Source organism: Thunnus thynnus, chromosome 22 (assembly GCF_963924715.1).
Source record: "Thunnus thynnus chromosome 22, fThuThy2.1, whole genome shotgun sequence".
NCBI lineage: Eukaryota > Metazoa > Chordata > Actinopteri > Scombriformes > Scombridae > Thunnus > Thunnus thynnus.
Window position 1 is genome coordinate 5701765 of NC_089538.1, and position 18306 is coordinate 5720070.

General features: G+C 38.6%; 1 protein-coding gene across 1 annotated transcript; it reads right to left on the reverse strand.

The window, feature by feature from the left end:
* Window positions 1-546: 546 nt before the first annotated feature.
* On the reverse strand, window positions 547-17122 carry nectin4a (nectin cell adhesion molecule 4a). The gene is made up of 11 exons (XM_067580448.1): window positions 16758-17122; window positions 11735-11932; window positions 10924-11091; window positions 9393-9671; window positions 8670-8787; window positions 5577-5731; window positions 5288-5447; window positions 4874-4949; window positions 4353-4415; window positions 3208-3399; window positions 547-3069 (listed from the first exon to the last, which is right to left on the reverse strand). Exons 1-11 carry the CDS (start codon window positions 16810-16812, stop codon window positions 2677-2679), a joined length of 1857 nt encoding a protein of 618 aa, XP_067436549.1. The 5' UTR covers window positions 16813-17122; the 3' UTR covers window positions 547-2676.
* Between the last annotated feature and the right edge of the window lie 1184 nt (window positions 17123-18306).

Below are 18306 nucleotides of genomic sequence, written 5' to 3' on the forward strand. Positions count from 1 at the left end.
AATGTGTTTTTGAGTGGAGGGAGACTTTAAGTAACGTGACCACCTTTGGTCCACAGTAATCCCCAGACCTTTTCCTGTCAAGGATCCTTAAATGATGGGGTGTTCAGCATGCTATCTAAACACCCTACTATATCTTATAGTACATTTCCCCATTGTGATAAATTCTGGTGAATGAAATAGCTAATTAAACTGTCTTTGTACCTAAGACTGGATAACCAACCAGACCCAAAGCTGTTCACTGTGTGTCAACTAGTTTGTGATAATTTGATTAACAACAATTTTGTCTGATAATTGTTTATTGGGTATACTAAAGCACAATATAAACTGAAATCATAAGGGCCTTAACATGTCTCCTGCATTACCACCCATTATGTCCTGTCTTGTATGGTTTTGTGTTAAAATCTTTTTTGTTGTTGTTTTTTTGTTGTTGTTTTGTTTTTGTTTCCAGTTGATGTTGAGCAGCAAGATATATACATGTGTATATATATATATATATATATATATATATATATATATATATATATATATATATATATATATATATATATATATATATATTTACTGATCTTTAAAAATCCCTGCAAAAATTACACCAGGAATCTTAACAGACCCCCAAATCTTAGGTGACCCAGAAAGTATGAGTATACTTGTTGTATGTCCCCCCCCTCTCTCTCACACTCTCCCCATGTTTTACTGTCTCTTTCTGCTCTGTCCACTGTCGAACTGAAGTCAAAATGCCAAAACATTATCTTTAAAAACACAAACATGGAAATTTATTTCAACCCAGCAGATTATACCCAAACACAGCCCTGAGTGAAAATCCAGGCACCTGACCAGGAAGATAATTTTTCCAGAATTAATGTGGAATGCAGAGTCTTTTATAGCTCAGTAGTTGTGCAGTTTGCAGGCCCATTCCAGTCCCTGCACTTCCCAGCAGTACACATCAGAGGGCACTGTCTGCAACAAATACAACCTACATTCAACTACCAGTCATCTGGTGCTTTTACCTGTTGGGTGATACCACACGATACATGGCACATTGCCTCTGCCACAAAGTATTCCAGCAATTTTTCATCCCAACATCTCTAACTCTAAAGGGCATTTGACTTTGTGTCTTGGAGAAAAAAAAGTTTTAAAAAAAAAAAGTTTACGGAAGGTTACAGACACCAAAACAACACAAAAAGCTGTGTCTAGAACAAAATAATACTTCATATTTGCCAAAAAAGCAAAATATAGTTTTTAGTGTTTTCTCTTTGGCAAATTGCTTCCCATATCAGGGCTGTTAAAGAACCCCACAGTACTCAAAATACACATAAACAAAAAATAAAACCAGTAGTCCACAGATAAATGAGGACAAACAATGTTAAAAATCTGTAACAGTTCATAACAAATTCCTCTTGGAGAGGAAACTCCAGCAAGCAGGGAAAACTTAAAATACAGACAGATGTTAGTCTATGGTGTTCAGTTTTTTTTAAAGTATTCATATAGCCAAGTCAGCAGTAAAAAGTATGTACTGTAATGAATATGTATTTTACAAACATTTTTCAGTGTGTCCAGCTTTCATCCACTCTGTATGTGTGTACATTCATGGTTGTAAACGACATTACGGTATACAATTCTGTTATTATTAGTGTGTCTGTGTGTTTAATATGTGAAACAGTGTTTCAAGTCTCATCCTAGCATCACAGGAGCAGGTTGCATTGATTATGTATCTGGTATTAGTGTATGTGTGTTAACGGGTGTGTTCATATGTGATGTTGTATGTGATGTAGATGTGTTGAATTTGTTTATATGATATAAAAAATATTTAAAGTATTTTTTAAAAAAGGAAGTCATTTGCATATTTGTACAAATTTACAGATCGCCAAATCATTATGTGTGTAGGTCACATTAGTCATGCTTTGGCTATATGTAGTCTTTAACAAATCAACACTATTGAGGCAAAGACATAAGGACAGTAAGACAATATGGAGGTATGCATGTTGCCGGTGTGGCAAGAGAGGAACAGCCCCATGGTTTGGATTTGCTCCCAAACCGTGTTGTGTAAGGAACTTAACACTGGCACAGTTACTGACACACTGAACACCACTAAAGCAAAAATCCACCCTCAGTACTGAGGTGTTGCAATATGCTTTTCTGGCGTTCTCACAGCCTTGTCTATTTGTCCTGCATTTGCTGATTTCTCACTGTACATGTCCTTGAGTGCTTTCAACATCCCCCACAAAAGGTATGTGAGTTGCATTCACCTGTTAGTTACAGCCAGTTAGAGCAACAGATCCTGTATTGAGAAAGCTGAGGAAGAAATATTGCCTGCAACTAAATGCCATAGTAGGAGCGCTTGAAATATTGCGAAATTGTCTGTGTTTGTGCCAGTAATCTGTGGAAATACAAAACACCCTGTTGATGACCAAACATCAGGCAGAAATCAGAAATCCACAAATGTCCAGTAGATGCTTTAGGGTAGATTTTTCCTTTACAGGCTTTGTTCCATTGCACAATGTTCCCACTCATTAAAGAAGATGCAGAATTGTAGTCAATATGCAGATTTTCCATAATTGACCACAAACTATTTTTCTGAGCTATAACCGAACTTTGCCTGTGTATCCACATTTGAAGTACCTCCAAAACCAGAGCTAGTCAGTTCTGTAGTTTCACATGTTATTTTCCAGCTGCCTGCTAAACTATCTGGGCCTTGTGAATCAGGGAGGCATGAGCGCTGAGCTCAGAGGGGCTTGGCCGGGGTTTGGGTCTCAGAGTGCCATTAGTCTGCTGATAGCGTGTACTGTGCGCCTCAGACACGTGGGAGCTGTTGGTCTCGCTGTCTTGATCATCAGGATGCTCCTGACTGGCAGGACCACCCAGACCTTCATCCACTTCATCCTCATCATCTGTTACCGGTGGGTAGGAGCAGCTCACAGGAGAATGCTGATGATTCTTTGCCACACTTCCCGGCCGTGAACCCCCGTCTGTTGGGATAATGGCGTTGCCGTTTATCTGCCTAACAATCTCAGTGGACTGTACCATCGGGAAGGGTGATGGCATGAGAGGAGGGTGGAGACGACTTTCCTGCTGCAAAGGTACAGAGTAGACACACTTCTTAATTGTATCATCATCAGGTAGGTATGCAGAGTTTAATAAGCATTCCGCAATTTGGTGAAATCAGGCTTTGACTTGCCCAGAAATACACACGCACAAAGATACACTCACCAGAGACATGGCGCTGTTCCTCACATATGTCTCCACTCTGAGCCGGTTCTCCTCATCTCTATCCAGAGGCCTGTCTCTTCCCCTCCGTGAGTTGTTGTACAGAACTGGTCTGCCCAGATAGTCTAATGCTCCCCCTCCTCCTCCCCTCCCACCTGAGATAGTAGACCGGCTGTCACGGCACCGAGCCTGTTCCTGTCAATGCAGGAAAAGACACTGATTAGTATTCACAGATACACGGATTAGGTGCACAAATTGTGATGTGTCCTTTTTTTGCACCCTTAACTTAAACTGAGCTGAATGAAAAATATTTATTTAAAGCAGGCCAAATCAGACTGAGATAACTGGAAATGACTATGTAATTTGATACTATTTGATTGATTCGCTTCCAATAAATTAATTCTATGTAATTGCTAGAGTATCCAAAGGAGTCTTTTAGTGCAAAGCAGGTCCACTAACTTGCAAAAATGTGATATTTGTCCACAAACAAGCATACAATTTAACAAATATGAAAAATAAAGTTTCCAATAATTAACAAATAATGAATCAATATTTACTTGGGTTTAAATTGAACTTAATTTCCCCATCACTAAAAACAAATTACATAGTTCTTTCCTATTTCATAGGAAATTATGTTTTCATAAAATAATCATTTTAAAAATAATAATAAAAAGTGTTACCCAAGAGTCTTGTCTGGTCCCCAAATTCTTAGCTACATTCATGGTAGTATAATGCTAAGATAAGAGCCACTGCAATTCATAATGTCGGAGCAGTACAGCTAAATGTCTAAAATATGAGTGTAAAAGTCTAATAATTGTTGACTATATAAGACTAAAACAGTGAATTAGAATAACCTTATGCAGGACACTACGGTTCAGGTCAGCATTAAAACATAACACCATAGAAGAAACATCATTATTGACTATAGAGACCAGTTATGTCCCTGAAACAAAAGATTCCAAGAAAGAGGAGAACACAAACAGCCTAAAGGTCTTCAACAATATAATGTTATTATCAATATCTGAGATGCACTACATTCAGATTTGAAATGTTGAATCTCAGAACTTAGCCGTCTGGCATCTGGACAGTAAAGCCTCAGTCCCCAGGCCTGGCCCTGCATGCAGAGTTAGATAGATATGTAGACTGACCCCGAGGGATGACAGGCTGGTCCTCAGGGTTCCCTCCACCCGCAGAGGGATGTATTCCTCTGTCTGCAATGACAAAAAAACCAGAGGGCTGGATTAGCTCAAGATAATACCCTGTCAAACTTTGCCAAAATCCTAAACCCTAAAAGAAAAGTCTGTCCCATCAAAACTGTAAAATCCAAATCTACTCGTTTCCTTAGAAAGACAAGCAAAGATATTATCATTTAGCCGCCACAACTATACAACTATAACGCAAACCTGTGGTTATAGAACACAGTATTAGGTATTCATCATAGAAAGACCTCTAAATAAGGATCTGTAAATCCCCGTCACTAGTATAACCCTATCAGTTTGAAAGGAAATGCTGATCTTAGATCTGCTCTCTCAGCATCCTACTGATTTTGATCAATGGTGCCAAAGTCTTGCAGCCTGAATCAGGTTGTGCAGACTTAGTGAGAAAAGACAAGATTATGCTGCAATAGGGCAATGTGTTCAGTGTGAAAGCAATAATTCAGTCATAGTACCGCTCCTCTGGTATCTGTGCTGACAGAGTTCATCCTCCTGAAAGAAGCTTGTCTGGAGAGAGTGGTTATTTCTTCCCTGTGAGAGAAGAGAGATAGAAATAATTAAAATAAAATAAAATAAAGGGGAAAGACATTTTAAGCTTTAATGTACCTCACACTGCATATTTTTTCATTTTTTATTTAGTTTTTGTGCATATTTTTTCATTTATTTCCTCATATCATTTATGAACTGAATTTTACGCTTTACTTTACTAATTCTACTTAACACACTCTTCTGTTGTATGTGTCAGTTGTAATATGCCTAATAACCCAGATTTGTTTCATTCTTAATGGCTCAATCAGCCCTGCGGTGATCATTAAAATTTCATCTCATCTTATCTCATCTTAATTAAACATCATGTTATCTCAGCGTACTTCCTCTCATTCAGCTCCCTCTTCAGTTTCTGGTTCTTGCGTTTGTGATAGCAAGTGACAGTGATGATGACGATGAGCATCAAGATCAGCAGCCCGCCTGCCACAGCGCCAACGATGATCATCAACATGTTTTCAAGCCCCGACTCCCTCTCGAGAGAGTCTGTAAAGCAAAAAGAGATTAGTAGGAGTAGGGAAGTTGGCAGGATTAGATGGGTGTATGCATCTATTCTCACAGTATATGTTATCATGACAAGTCTCAGTCTGTCATGTTGACAGTGCTGTCAGCTACCTGCCACGCCAATCTCCACCTCCGCCGTCCCTGCTCCCACTTCATTCTTCGCCACACATTGGTAGGTGCCTGCGTCTGACAGGCTTAGAGGTCGCCCAAAAACTAGTGTTCCATTAGGGTGAGGGATCACACCCTCTGGCAGCTTTCCACCCACTCTGCAAACAGAACAAAACGCAAAACAAAGTTACATTTAATGCATTTAGATCAACATATGAACCTACTGTAATATGGGTTAAGAGGAAATATGAAAACTCCTAGTTAAAAAAAACAAAACATCTTCAGTCACTGACGGTATTTATGCACTATTTTTCCGAAAAGAAACTCTGTATTCAGTTCTCTGATATCTTTGGATTTCTGCCACGAAGTTCAACTTCTTTTCTGTAGGTGGTGCACTTTTCTTTGTTCAGCCATGGTGCCTTTGAATGCTCAAACTAGCCACCCATTTCTGCTTCTTTTTATTCATAACTAATCATAAACATAATACACATTACCACTCTATGTGTTAATAAAAACTATGAAAGATTTTTTCAAATTTTTTAGAAGGAGGTGAATTTTGTGTCATACAGGAAAGTAGCAAAATGGGAATTTATTTCTCTGTAAATGTTTTATGTTATGCTATATGTTCCAGTAATATTTCAATAGTGTCTTTTAATTGTGTGGAACCACCATATATTTCCAGGCGGTGTGACTCAGTGTGAAAATGTTTTGGAAGCTTTGATGAGCAACTCAATCCAGGGTGTTGCCTCAGTGTTGTTGTTTTGAGCGCATTTGAATTAATCTTTTTGAACAGGCTTGAACTTAATGTCTGTGAACATTTTCAACCCACGTTGCCCCAGATATACCTTACACTCTGTATTTCTGTCATTACAGGACCATATGCAAAGAGACAAAACTGGGTTCCTATTCAGCGAGGCCACAGTAAACTTCATATTGCACAGTTCACAGTTGTTTTTCTTAGCAGCTTCTCAGTTTTGAGCCCCTATCACCGACAAGAAAGAGGAACTGTATGTTTTTACATATGCAGCAGACACACCTCCACGATAACATCTCACACAAATCCACACATTGGACTTCCTGTTCCTCCTCTTCTCGCCACTTGGCTCACCCCTACCCCTCTGCCTACCTGATTGCACTAGTTCACCTCTCTCCTTATTTAGGGTTGCTCATCCCTTTCCCTTTTTCTTCTCATCCCCCTTTTCCTCCCTCCTTCGTGTGAAACTGTCTCATCTGTCTGCTCTCAGCACAAGCCGCAACACGACACTGTGACACCAGCTATTACTTCACCTGCCGCCTTTTATTGACAAAGCCAACAGGTTTGTCCGCTGCTGCAGCCGCTGCACATCATGATCATGTGAAATGCGTGAATGAGTAAGAAGAGGTTGACTGTAACTAGAGATTTTGAGTTCTGACTTGGTTCCCTGTGTGCGTGTGTGTGTGGGTGGGTGGGTGGGTGTATGGAGGGGGGAGGTCTGTGTGTGGGTTGATGTGCTCATTCATCAGTGCATGGTGTGCGTCTGGTGAGCCTTACTCACAAAAACTTTTTTCTCAAGGTGAGTTCCTGTGAGTAACAAGCAATATGTAAATCATGATCTGGAAAAAACAATCACATGGAAATTATGTTTTAGAAGTACCTATATCCATCTGTTTGTGAGGAATTTCTCCCTCGGGGCCTAACTGACACTTCTCATAATCCGATGGAAGCCATTCCTCTTCCAGTCACTTTTTGTGGCTAGCATGTTTCTAGCCAAACTATATGCCACACCCAGAGAATATATTAATACATCAAAAGAAATGGCTTTTCGATGATACCAGGTGACTCAAGCAGAAGAAGTCAGGCATTTAAGTCAAACCCTCATCTGGATTTAATGTTGAACAGCAATGTGGCACATTTTAAAATGACATACGCAACATTTGGATCTGTCAGTTTCTATTGAGGCAGCAGAATCAGAAGGTGACAATGCCAGGGCTTGTTTGACTGAGTCATGCAGAAAGGAAGGTGATCCACCCCTACTGCACTTAGTTCAACTTTTCAGTGTATAAGTGACTGGGCTACCTTAAAAATGTGAATTAACTGGATATTGCTGAATGGATACTACAATGGATCTGTTTGTTGTTTTAGTGTAGAACTCGCTGACTTAACTGAACTCAAGAGCTTGAAATAAATTTGATACTTGAACTTGAATAGCCTTAAACAATTAAATATACAGTATTTAGGAGAGATACTTGTCAGATTTACTTTACACTGTTTCCATGTTATGTAGTCTCAATAGAAAAATAGTTCTTTATACACTCATCTGATCAGCATACAGGTATTAGTGCTAATAATTTGCCCTGTGGTGATTTACAAATAAGTATGGTGGTGGAGGATAAAGTGAATGCTAGTCTTAGTTTTTCAGACCATGAGTTATGATCCAAAAAATAAGGCTTATTCTTCAACAAATTTAAATGCACAATTTGAAATCACAAGACTGAATCTCGTGATTACACATTTTGAAATGCATTTTAATGTGGTAAATAGAAATGATAAAATGACTTGATATGAACATAACTTCTCTAGCTAACTTATTTATTCTTCTCTCTACTGAGCTATTGTGTGTAGCTTTGTATTTTGTATAATGTGTACTGTGTGTTTTTTGCTTCATACTGTTTGTTATTGTGCTGTTACATTTTTTATTTGTAAGGGACTGCAGATGAAAATTATCTTTAAAGCTAACTCCGGTGCAGTACATCAAATGTTAACATTTATGTTTAAAACAGTACATTGTCCCAATAAATACAATACAATACAATTTCAAATGTAGTTAATAGTAAAAGAATAGTTAATTTCCCTTAACTGATCACAAAGTATGTCAATATTGTTTTGATTTGTATGCTTGAAAAGCAATTCATTAGTTACTTTCACACCTGAGAATGGCCTGAGTGTAACTTCACTGAGCGCCCCATTAAGACATTTTATCGTTGAATTCATGGCAAAACTATATGGTGGTGTAATTACTGTGAAAGTTATGAGAAAAGTAGCTACTGATCAGACACATCAGACAATTAGTCACACAAGTACCAGACAGCTAAAGAAGGAGGCGGGTCCCACTGTACCTGGTCCAGGTGAAACTCTGTGGTTTGGGGTTTCCTCCACTCATGCACCTCAGGGCAGCATTCTCCAAACCCATGTGCCAGTCTCCACTGTAGCCAGACACCTCTGCATGAGGAGGAACTGGGAAGAATAGTAATAAATGATCAGTTTAGTTTAGACAAGTAAAAAAAAGGAGGCATTATTTATTACTTCATGAAAAGAGGAAAGGATGAAATGTAGCTAAGGCTGAATATTCAGGTTTTAATTGTTGCAGTTATGAATGCACTGTTGTACAAAAAGACCAAACGTACAGTAAGAAGACCAAAGTTTGGTGTCAAAGTACCCTGACTACATTCTGTAACCGCCGAAGAATGATCTCATACACGATCATTCCTTGGTGGTTAAAAAAAGGAATTAAGTAGAGGATTACACATTTCTTTCAGATTTTAAGTTGAATTTAGGGGATATTCTGTGGTAAAGAAATATAGTTACTGCAAGTCAAAATGAGTAATACAGAGAGGAATGTGTTGTGTGAAAGTTATATTGTACTTATGAAGTCTCTTCCTGTATTGAAGTGATTAAAAAAAAACAGGAAGTGAAGCTCTCAAAGTGTTACCAATGTTGAAACTGTTTTTTTTCAATGTATGCTTGTAGCTTACTATGCGTGTTTTGAAACAAAAGGACCAATTCACACCTTGTTTTTTATAACGTAAAATTGCCTCTGTATGACTTTGATGAATACTCACAGTGCACCACCAGTTTGTTACTGAGCCTGCGAGGGCCTGATAAAGTCGGATGCCACACCAGACAGTCCAGCTTCTTCCCGTTCATGCTCCTCAGGGGATGCAGGGAGAAGTGTGTGGAGACCGCCCCATTGTCAGAGGAGCGGTTGGTGGACTGGCCGTTCAGCTCAGTGTCCCAGGAGAGGCGGGGAGGCGGGCGGGCTACAGAGCGGCAGGAAGCGGCCAGTCGGTAGGACTGTCCCTCGATCAGAATTACAGGATCCAGGGAGGAGATGGGAGAGGCTGGAGGGCAGATTGTTACAATGTTTGATCAGACTGGAGATACTGATCAACATGCTTAACTACAGTCTGAAGTTAGTGCTGAATGCACACACAGTATAGACTTGAAGAGAGCTTTAAGGACCTGGTAAACATATTTTCTCAATCAGCAGCAGGGTCCCACATGAACACACAGTTATCTGCTTAAGTTAGAAAAGTTTTGGTTATTTCACAATTTCTTTATCTGTCTTTTTGTCTGTGCTTTTCTCACTGGGTTGAAATGGGTGAGGCTCAGTTGGAGAAAGGTAATGTCACATATTTCAATGCACCAATCAGAGTTAACATTACAATTCAAATGTGAAGACAGCTGTGGGGTTGTTTGCTTAAGCTGCCAGCACTGTCAAATGAATTGGATCAAAACACCCACACAGGAAATCAACTTTAACCTGGATTGTTGCTTATTGAGTCATAAATGTTTAATGCTTTGGAGATTTTAAACCATGTTTTCAGGACTACTTTAATTACTTTAATAAACTAGTCAGCTATTAAGTACATATTAATGAAACTATCAAGTTGCTTAGTTTTGGCACAACACTAAAGGTCAATACAGGTCAATGGGTCATTTGTGCCCATCACATTTGCATAGTAGCAATATGTTTAAAAAATGTTGCAGTCACAGGTTTTTATTTGTTTTTTTGTTTTTTTTATTAGCCTGTTACATAGTCTAAGCAGAGAGAGAAATAAAATAATGAACCAATTTTAAAAATACATAAGGTAACTAACTGGTGACTAATGCAAAAACTGTGGGGTAACGGTGTAATAAATGTTGGAGAATATAGTCAAATGTCTCTCTAAAAAGCTAACTAGACTAATCTAATAAAAATATTAGAAGGAATAACTGTAATGAATTTCTTGATAATATAACATCAAATGTTTCCAATGCTGGTGATTATTACCTTATAAGGAGTTCCACGAATGCTAAACATAAGGACTAATGAATAATGTGATGAGACAGTATGTTGTTATTGTTGTGTCACTACACTATTAGTCATTTTAGTCACAACTCATTACGCCTTAGTATGTGAATTGTGCAATTTTGTGAAACACACAGCCTGATGAGAGTCATACTGATTCACTTTGTGACTAGAAAGACCTTTGCAGTTACTATCAGTTTTCCTCCTTGTATAACTTATATCCACTTCTGTTGCTGCAATAACAAACTTAAATAAGATAATCTTTTTCTACTGCATGGCAGAGCCATGAGGGAGGGACTCACTCCACACAGCGAGCGACATCTCTCTGTCAAAGTTGCCGGAGGGGAAGGTGCTGATGCGGCAGATGTATTTCCCCTCATCAGAGACCTCTGTGTTCATGATGACCAGAGAAGAGTCCACAGTGGGGTCGCTGCTTTTGAAGCGCACACGGCGGGACCATGTCCCAAATGCTGCAAACAGAGAGGGGGAGAAAAAGTGGGAGAGATACAGAGTTAATAAGGAAGGGAAGGAGTTAACGGAGCATGAGGGAGGATGTGACACAAAAAATTACATCCAGCAAGTTCAAAACAGACCTCAGGGTTTCCTTTGTCTCTTTCAGTTCCCTATACATGCTTGTATTCTTGCCTGACATTGCATTTACATTCTGAGCATTTAGCTCACAGTCATATCCAGCATGTCTCATACTCACAATGGGTGTAAGCTTCAATTCCTAAATCACCACAAATTACAAGAAAACCAAAATAACCAGTGTACTAAACAGAAATTGTCGTTGTTTAAGTCCACAGTTCATTTAACACTTTTAGATAGCTGTGAACATTTGCCTCAGAGCTCTATTAGTTCTATGAGTGGACAAGAGATAGAGTTACCCTCCAACACTTGTCAATTTCAAATAACCAAAACTGATGAATCAACTTGTAAAACCACTAGAATGTTTATTCAGTGGAATGAGCATGATTAAGTGTGTGAGTGCTATGATTAAGGGGAAATCTCTTAGTTATTCAGTGTGATAGATATTTTTGAAGAGATATTTTAAGCATGTGGCAGAGGCTGTAGAGTGACCACTATTAGAGAGAAGCCACTGTGCTAACCTACCAGTCTGTCCATTCGTACGGTGCGCAGTGATGATCTGCTCCTTCGTGTCATCAGGTTTCTCTTTATACCATGTGACCTGCACCATCACATTATCCTTATCTAGATGGTAGAGACAGGGCAGGATGGTCTCCTCCTCTGCTCTAGAGAGTATGGAATCGTTTGGAGGGAGCTCCACAATTTCTCCCTGTATCACTGTAACTAGAAGAGGAGATAGGAAGAGAAGAGTAGGTTGGTAAAGGGCAGATAGATTAAGAGACATAAGAGAGTGACAGAGCCTGAGATCCATCGACAGATCACAAAATTGGCTGGTTGAAGGATGAATTCTGTTTCAATCTGTTATCCAGCGTTACATAGTGCTACTCTAGATCCCTACCCACTCCAGGACTGCTGGTCTGTAGCCTTGTTGACAATGACCTCTGACCTATTACCTGAACATGAAGATACTTACAATAGCTCTAGGAGTAAGAGCAGCTCAAATCATCTCATTTGCTAATGTACACATTTTTTAGCTCAAGAGCTCCACAGCTGTCCAGTCCTTGCTAATTTGCCACCTTAAAAAGTCGAGGGCTAAAAGAGGAAGTAGCTAATATTACAAAGGCTTGTGCACTTGCCACTGAAGAATGTGGTCTAGCCTTATTTATCTTTACTGACCCGTCAAGTTCAAACTATATTCATAGGCTACATGTCTATTGCTAGGTACACTAGGTAGAATGATTAAAAAAGAAGTCACTATAATTTTTGGTCCAATTATGTAGCGCAACTATTCACTCAACCAGTGAGATTATTGTTTCCAATAATTTAACACAAACTGTCATTGTTTCTTACTGTGAACCCAATGGTTGCTTTCTCTCATTTAATTTATAATGTAGAGAAAAATGAATCACTGAATAATATTGCAGTTGATTTTGTAGACATTTTGAAAGGCAGCTAAGTACCACATACTTTCATTCCTGCTGATAGTTAGATGAGAAGACCGCTCTCATTTCTGTTCATTACATTTGAAACTACAGTCTGGAGACAATTAGCTTAGCATAAACACTCTAAACAGGAGAAAACAGCTAGAATGACTCTGTGTGAAGTCAACAAAACCTCTAAAGGTCATCAATTAACCAGTTTTATCTTGCTTGTTTAATCAGTACAAAAAACAAAGTGCAAAAATGATACGTTGAGGTTTTTCAAGGGGTTATGTGCGGTTATTATGCTCAGCTAAGCTAACCGGCTGCTAGCTGTAGCTTCAAATTTAATGAACAGATATGAAATTGTATCATCCTTCCCTGTTTTCAGAAATGTTTAACTTTTCCTTTAATGAAATTTAGCATTTAACATTTCTTAATGTTTCTAACTGGACCAAAGTTTTAATAGTCATATGTTTTCTTGAGCTAAAGTATTCCAGTGTTTTGCCCTTTGATCAAGAAGATGTCATGTCGGCAGGAAGGTATTAAATGAAAATATGACAGCATGCAAAAAGTACATTATCGAACTTCATTGATTGGAATTCAGGGAAAGAGGACTGAAAAAGGGGTTCAAGGAGTCAACATAGAGTGAAGACAGAAAAGAGGAGTGGAGAGAGAAAACAGGTTGTATATCCGAAGAGCTGAGTGAAGATATGTCGCTTAACTAGTTGCTCGAGATAAGCTTTCAAAGCAAATTCACAGAGGGTTACTTCACAGTGTCTGGACAGAGGGAGACATGCAGGACATAAAGTGCAGTCAACACACAATGAGTATTGTGTTTCATACTGCAACAGTGTAAACCACAAACAATCAACGCTTGCACGAATCTCTCTCATTTCCATAGTTCCCTTCCTTCTTCCTGTCTGTTTACAGATCAAATTAGCTCATCTGTTTGATGTAGACAAACTATCATCTTATCTCCTGCTGTCCTCCAGCAATCTCCTTAAGCATACACAGACACATGAGAAACAAACAGTCACGATACGGCGATTCCTGTAATTTGCATTTAATGGTTAAATATGAAATTGCAGCGTGTTGAATCTCTCAGCATTAGAGTAACAGAATTAGGTTTTGTGAAAGTTCTGCTAATGTAAACACATGTAATGGATCATCATCACAGTTTATTATTTTATTGCTCGTCTTGACACCGAGCTTGTGTCGCTGGTGATTGATAACTCTCAGACGGCATACTTTCCTGATAGTGATGACCCTGCCAAGACTGAAGAAAAACAGCCTGCATGGAAAATACATTTCAGCAAAGTGATTACTCTAAAACACTACTAATATATCAGTTCACAACACCACAGAGCATGTGTATATCTTAGTGAAATAACAAAATTGTAGGCTACCTCCCAGTCTCAGTGTGTGCGTATAGCTGCTCTTTTCATCAGGTGTCCCTTCAAAGAAACTAATCTGTAAAAATCTGTATTTTGAAGCATTTATTTTTGCTTTCACTATTCTGCTCTTTGCTGCTGTAGACAGTATAGTTATTGTGTCGTAGACTGTAGTTCTGTTTTTTACTGATCACTTACAGTATCTATTTTCACAAGTCTACATTTTCAGTTTTAACACTGAATGATCAACATCTAGTTTCGATTTGAATTTGGAAGACTTTGCAAGTATTTGACAGTATCAAAATTGACAGTATCAAAACAGCTGCAGGGATTAATGGCAGAATTTTTACAAGGAAACAGGACAAAGAGTCTGCAGCCATGCTAGCAGCTCTGAGAGGTTGTATTTTGGCACCTGTGGCATTTAGTTTAAGCATAAGTGCTTACCCTCAGCATGCTGTTTAACAGGTATAATGTCTATCATGTTAGTTTAGCATGTTAAGATGCCAACCGTGCACTAAGTTCAGCATTGGTTTCAGTTCACTTAGGTTAACAAATAGAGGCAGACAGAAAGCAAACTAAAATACTTCAGGGATGAGGGTGCATTGTCCTCACTGCCTCAACAAAAACGTTACATTATCAGCAGTAACACGCCTCTTTTCTTCCTCTACTCTGAGTCTGCCCTTTGAGGGGCTCATTTTAAATAAGACCCGCCTTCTTGACCAATCAAAATGACAACTTGTGACTGTGATATTTGTTCACAACATTTGCTAATTAGCTAATTATTTATATTATGATATATTTTTATAATATAATTAGCACTGAACACAAAGGACAACTGACAGAATATCATTAGTTTTGCAGTTTTTTAGTCATAAACCAAAGTATTGGACAAATTAAAAAATTTTCACCTGATCATGGCGCTAGATAAAATTTACAAGTTATTACAATTCATCATCAAGTAGACTTGAATGTTATGGAAACCTATCCGATAGTTTTACTCAAAACCAATGTCCATCTCATTGTGGTGCTAGAGGAAAAGTCAATGATACAACAAAGTCTTTAGGGTACATAATCTGAGAACCATGAATGTGTGTACAAAATGTTTTGCCAGTCCACCTGGTAGATGTTGAGATTTTTCACAGGATAAGTAGAAACTTTGACCTGCTGGTGGTGCTGTAGGAAAAAGCTGTGGGATCACCAAAGTCAGTAGGATTCATCCTCTAGGGACCATGAACTAAGATACAAAATTGCATGGCAATCCATGCAAAAGGAGAGATACTTCAGTCTGGACCAAAGTGGTGGACCAACTGACAGATCAACATTGCCATCCCTAGACCCACACCGCAGAATGAACTTAAATGACCAGTGTGTAGGATTTATTGGCATTTAACGGTGAGGTTGCAGATTGCAACCAAATGAATAAATTGTACACACTGGACAATTAAAAAAATATTTTGACACTTTAGTTTCCCTTGGTACCACTAACATGGCCTCTCAACAGTTTTCCTGAAAGATCACTTTTAATGTGTGAACATCACGATGTCCATCACACAACATACTGTACTGTATATGATTCCACATGGATTTCCCTAGAAACATTATCAAATATTCTTTATCAGCCAATGTAACTTGTTCTAAATTGTCACCAAAGGGAGGAAGCTTAGTGTGGGACCATTCCATCAGTTCTGTTTTTGAGCTGGTGTGAGTGTGTCTCATACTGTTCAACTTTTAAAAAGTGTGAGAATCTGTTCAGATATGTCAGTGCATAAGATGTGATTCATAGATTTACCATCACAACTGATGAGTGTACTTTGCAGACAGGTGTGTTTTTCCATGAATGTGTGTGTATGTGTGTGTGCGTGCATGTCTGTGTTTCACTCTGAGGTTTAAACCAACTGTGGAATCTGCCTGTGCTGCATTACTGGAATAACACTCAGCCTATCTTGCTTTTATATATGGGATTGAAATGTTTTTTTATGCCACACTGCTATCTATCATTGTCTAATGTGGTGTAATATTTGCATTTTGGCAAATACATTCCTGTCCTGACTTCACCAGATCAATAAGTAAAAGGCTGATGCACTGTTTAATGTGTTATATTACATTGTATTATATGATAATACAGTAGAAAGACATTTGGAGGTAGACTGTTACAAGATACTGTTACAGACTTAGGCTACAGACACAATCACAAAAACACTATACGAGGGTCCGTGAAGTTTCTTAGAACAGACAGAAGCAGTGGAATTGATCAACAGCAACCTGTTTTTCCTGAAATAACAGACAGTGCCACAAGTGTTTTCTTTTACAGCCCTGCTCCAGCAAAGTCTATCCTTCAGAAAAGCTGGCCACCTGCCCAGAGTGTACAGAGCTTTGATAATCAGGAACACCAAAAGTCTTTTTGTAGCACATGTTTAATGCCTATTTCTACTCAGTATAATGCAGTGTTCCCTTCCAAACATTACCTCACACACATTCAGTCTGTCGCAATGGTGTTAAAGGAGTAGGCGTACTAGACAGTACATGAGTATTACAGGAATATTAAAAGAGATACACAAGATAGCCTACAATAAGCTCACTATACTCACTGTTGAGTACTGAAGGAATATCATATAAGAATCTGACAGCGGACGAAATAGAGATACAGACAAAGCACACACATAATGTAAAGTTGAAAAAGAACATCAACAATATGTTACATGATATCACTTTAGACTCCATGTAAAGGCTTCTTACCAAACATCCAGAGGACACAGAGACACACAGAGAGTCTGTTCAGCAGAGATGTCATTCTCCCCAGCAGTTACTGTTAACTGTACACAAGTTGGGATAATTTCAGCTCTGGAATAAAGCTCATCAGTCCACGTGATGGTATCCTAAATAAGAGGTGTGCATAAAGCGCTGAAGCGGACTCATGCCTCATGCTACCAGACCATCCTTGATGATTTTTTAAGTCCTGTCCCGGGCAAAAAAAGGGAGATTGTTGTAGCTGTATAAACTCAGTCTTGTGAAAAATGTAAATCCTTTCAGTTTTGTTTTGTGTCGGTTTGTCAAGCACAAGCCATAATGTTTGCCCTTTAGAAAAAAGAAGGCGCAGCTTTACCTGTTTGGGATACACCTGTTTGCGCTACACCTCTCTCTCTCTCTCTCTCTCTCTCTCTCTCTCTCTCTCTCTTTTTCTCTCTCTGTACCCACACACACAGACAAAAGTCACCTATCCGGTTTGGCTGAGGCAACATGACAGTTATTTTCTCGTCTTTACTTGCTCAGCTCGCAGGAGAGGCAGGTGAAAAGCAGGCATGGAGAGCCAGTTTTAATGACGCAGACTGAATTAGATAAAAGGAGCCTCCTGTAGGTAAAAAAACAAATTAATCCTTTAATTGTAAAGGGGTGATGACAAATATCAGCACAAAATGAACATCACAGAAACACTGTTGTGCTATTACAGGATCCTTATGAAGATCTTTACAACGCAAACCACAGGAATAAATCTGTCCACTTATTGTTACATCTAAAAAAAAAAAGATTTTCACATACATCACTGTATGTCTTTTTATCCTCAGTGTTGTTTGTCCCCACATGACAGACATATTACAGTATTTTTCTCCTTGATTGATTACATGTTAAACAGGTTTTTCTCAGTCTGATCTCGGCTAAAATGTGAAACAAATAAATCTTTTTGGACTGATGTCAATCTTTATGAGCCACAAACTCGGTGTTAGTGGTGTCAAAAACTATTTTGTGGTTATATACCTTACACTGGCTGGGGACGTACTACTTCCTATTGTATAAACTAGGAGACAGAATTGCTCTAATATAACACTGCAGTTCACAGAGAGACTAAGTTAATTAATAAGCATGTTAAACATTTAATAGGTTTTGTGTATGCACAATATGTGTAGCAGCTCTATGCTTCATACAGGCAAGTTTACATACTTTACAGCACTTTGAGTCGTTTCTTTCATTGCTTTTAGGCTCTCCCTGCTGGGATTGAGAAGTGTGTGTATACCGTGGTGGAAATTAAATAAGTACATTTCCTCTTGAGTATTACTTACTTACTTGAATATTTCCATTTGATGCTACTTTATACTTCCACTCCACTACATTTCAGAGGGAAATATTGTATTTTCTACTCCACTACATTTATTTGACAGCTTTAGCTACTTTTCATTTGGAAGATTTGACACAATGGATAATATAACAAGCTTTTAAAATACAACACATTGTTAAAGATGAAACCAGTGGTTTCCAACCTTTTTGGCTTTTGACATCTTACATAAAGCAG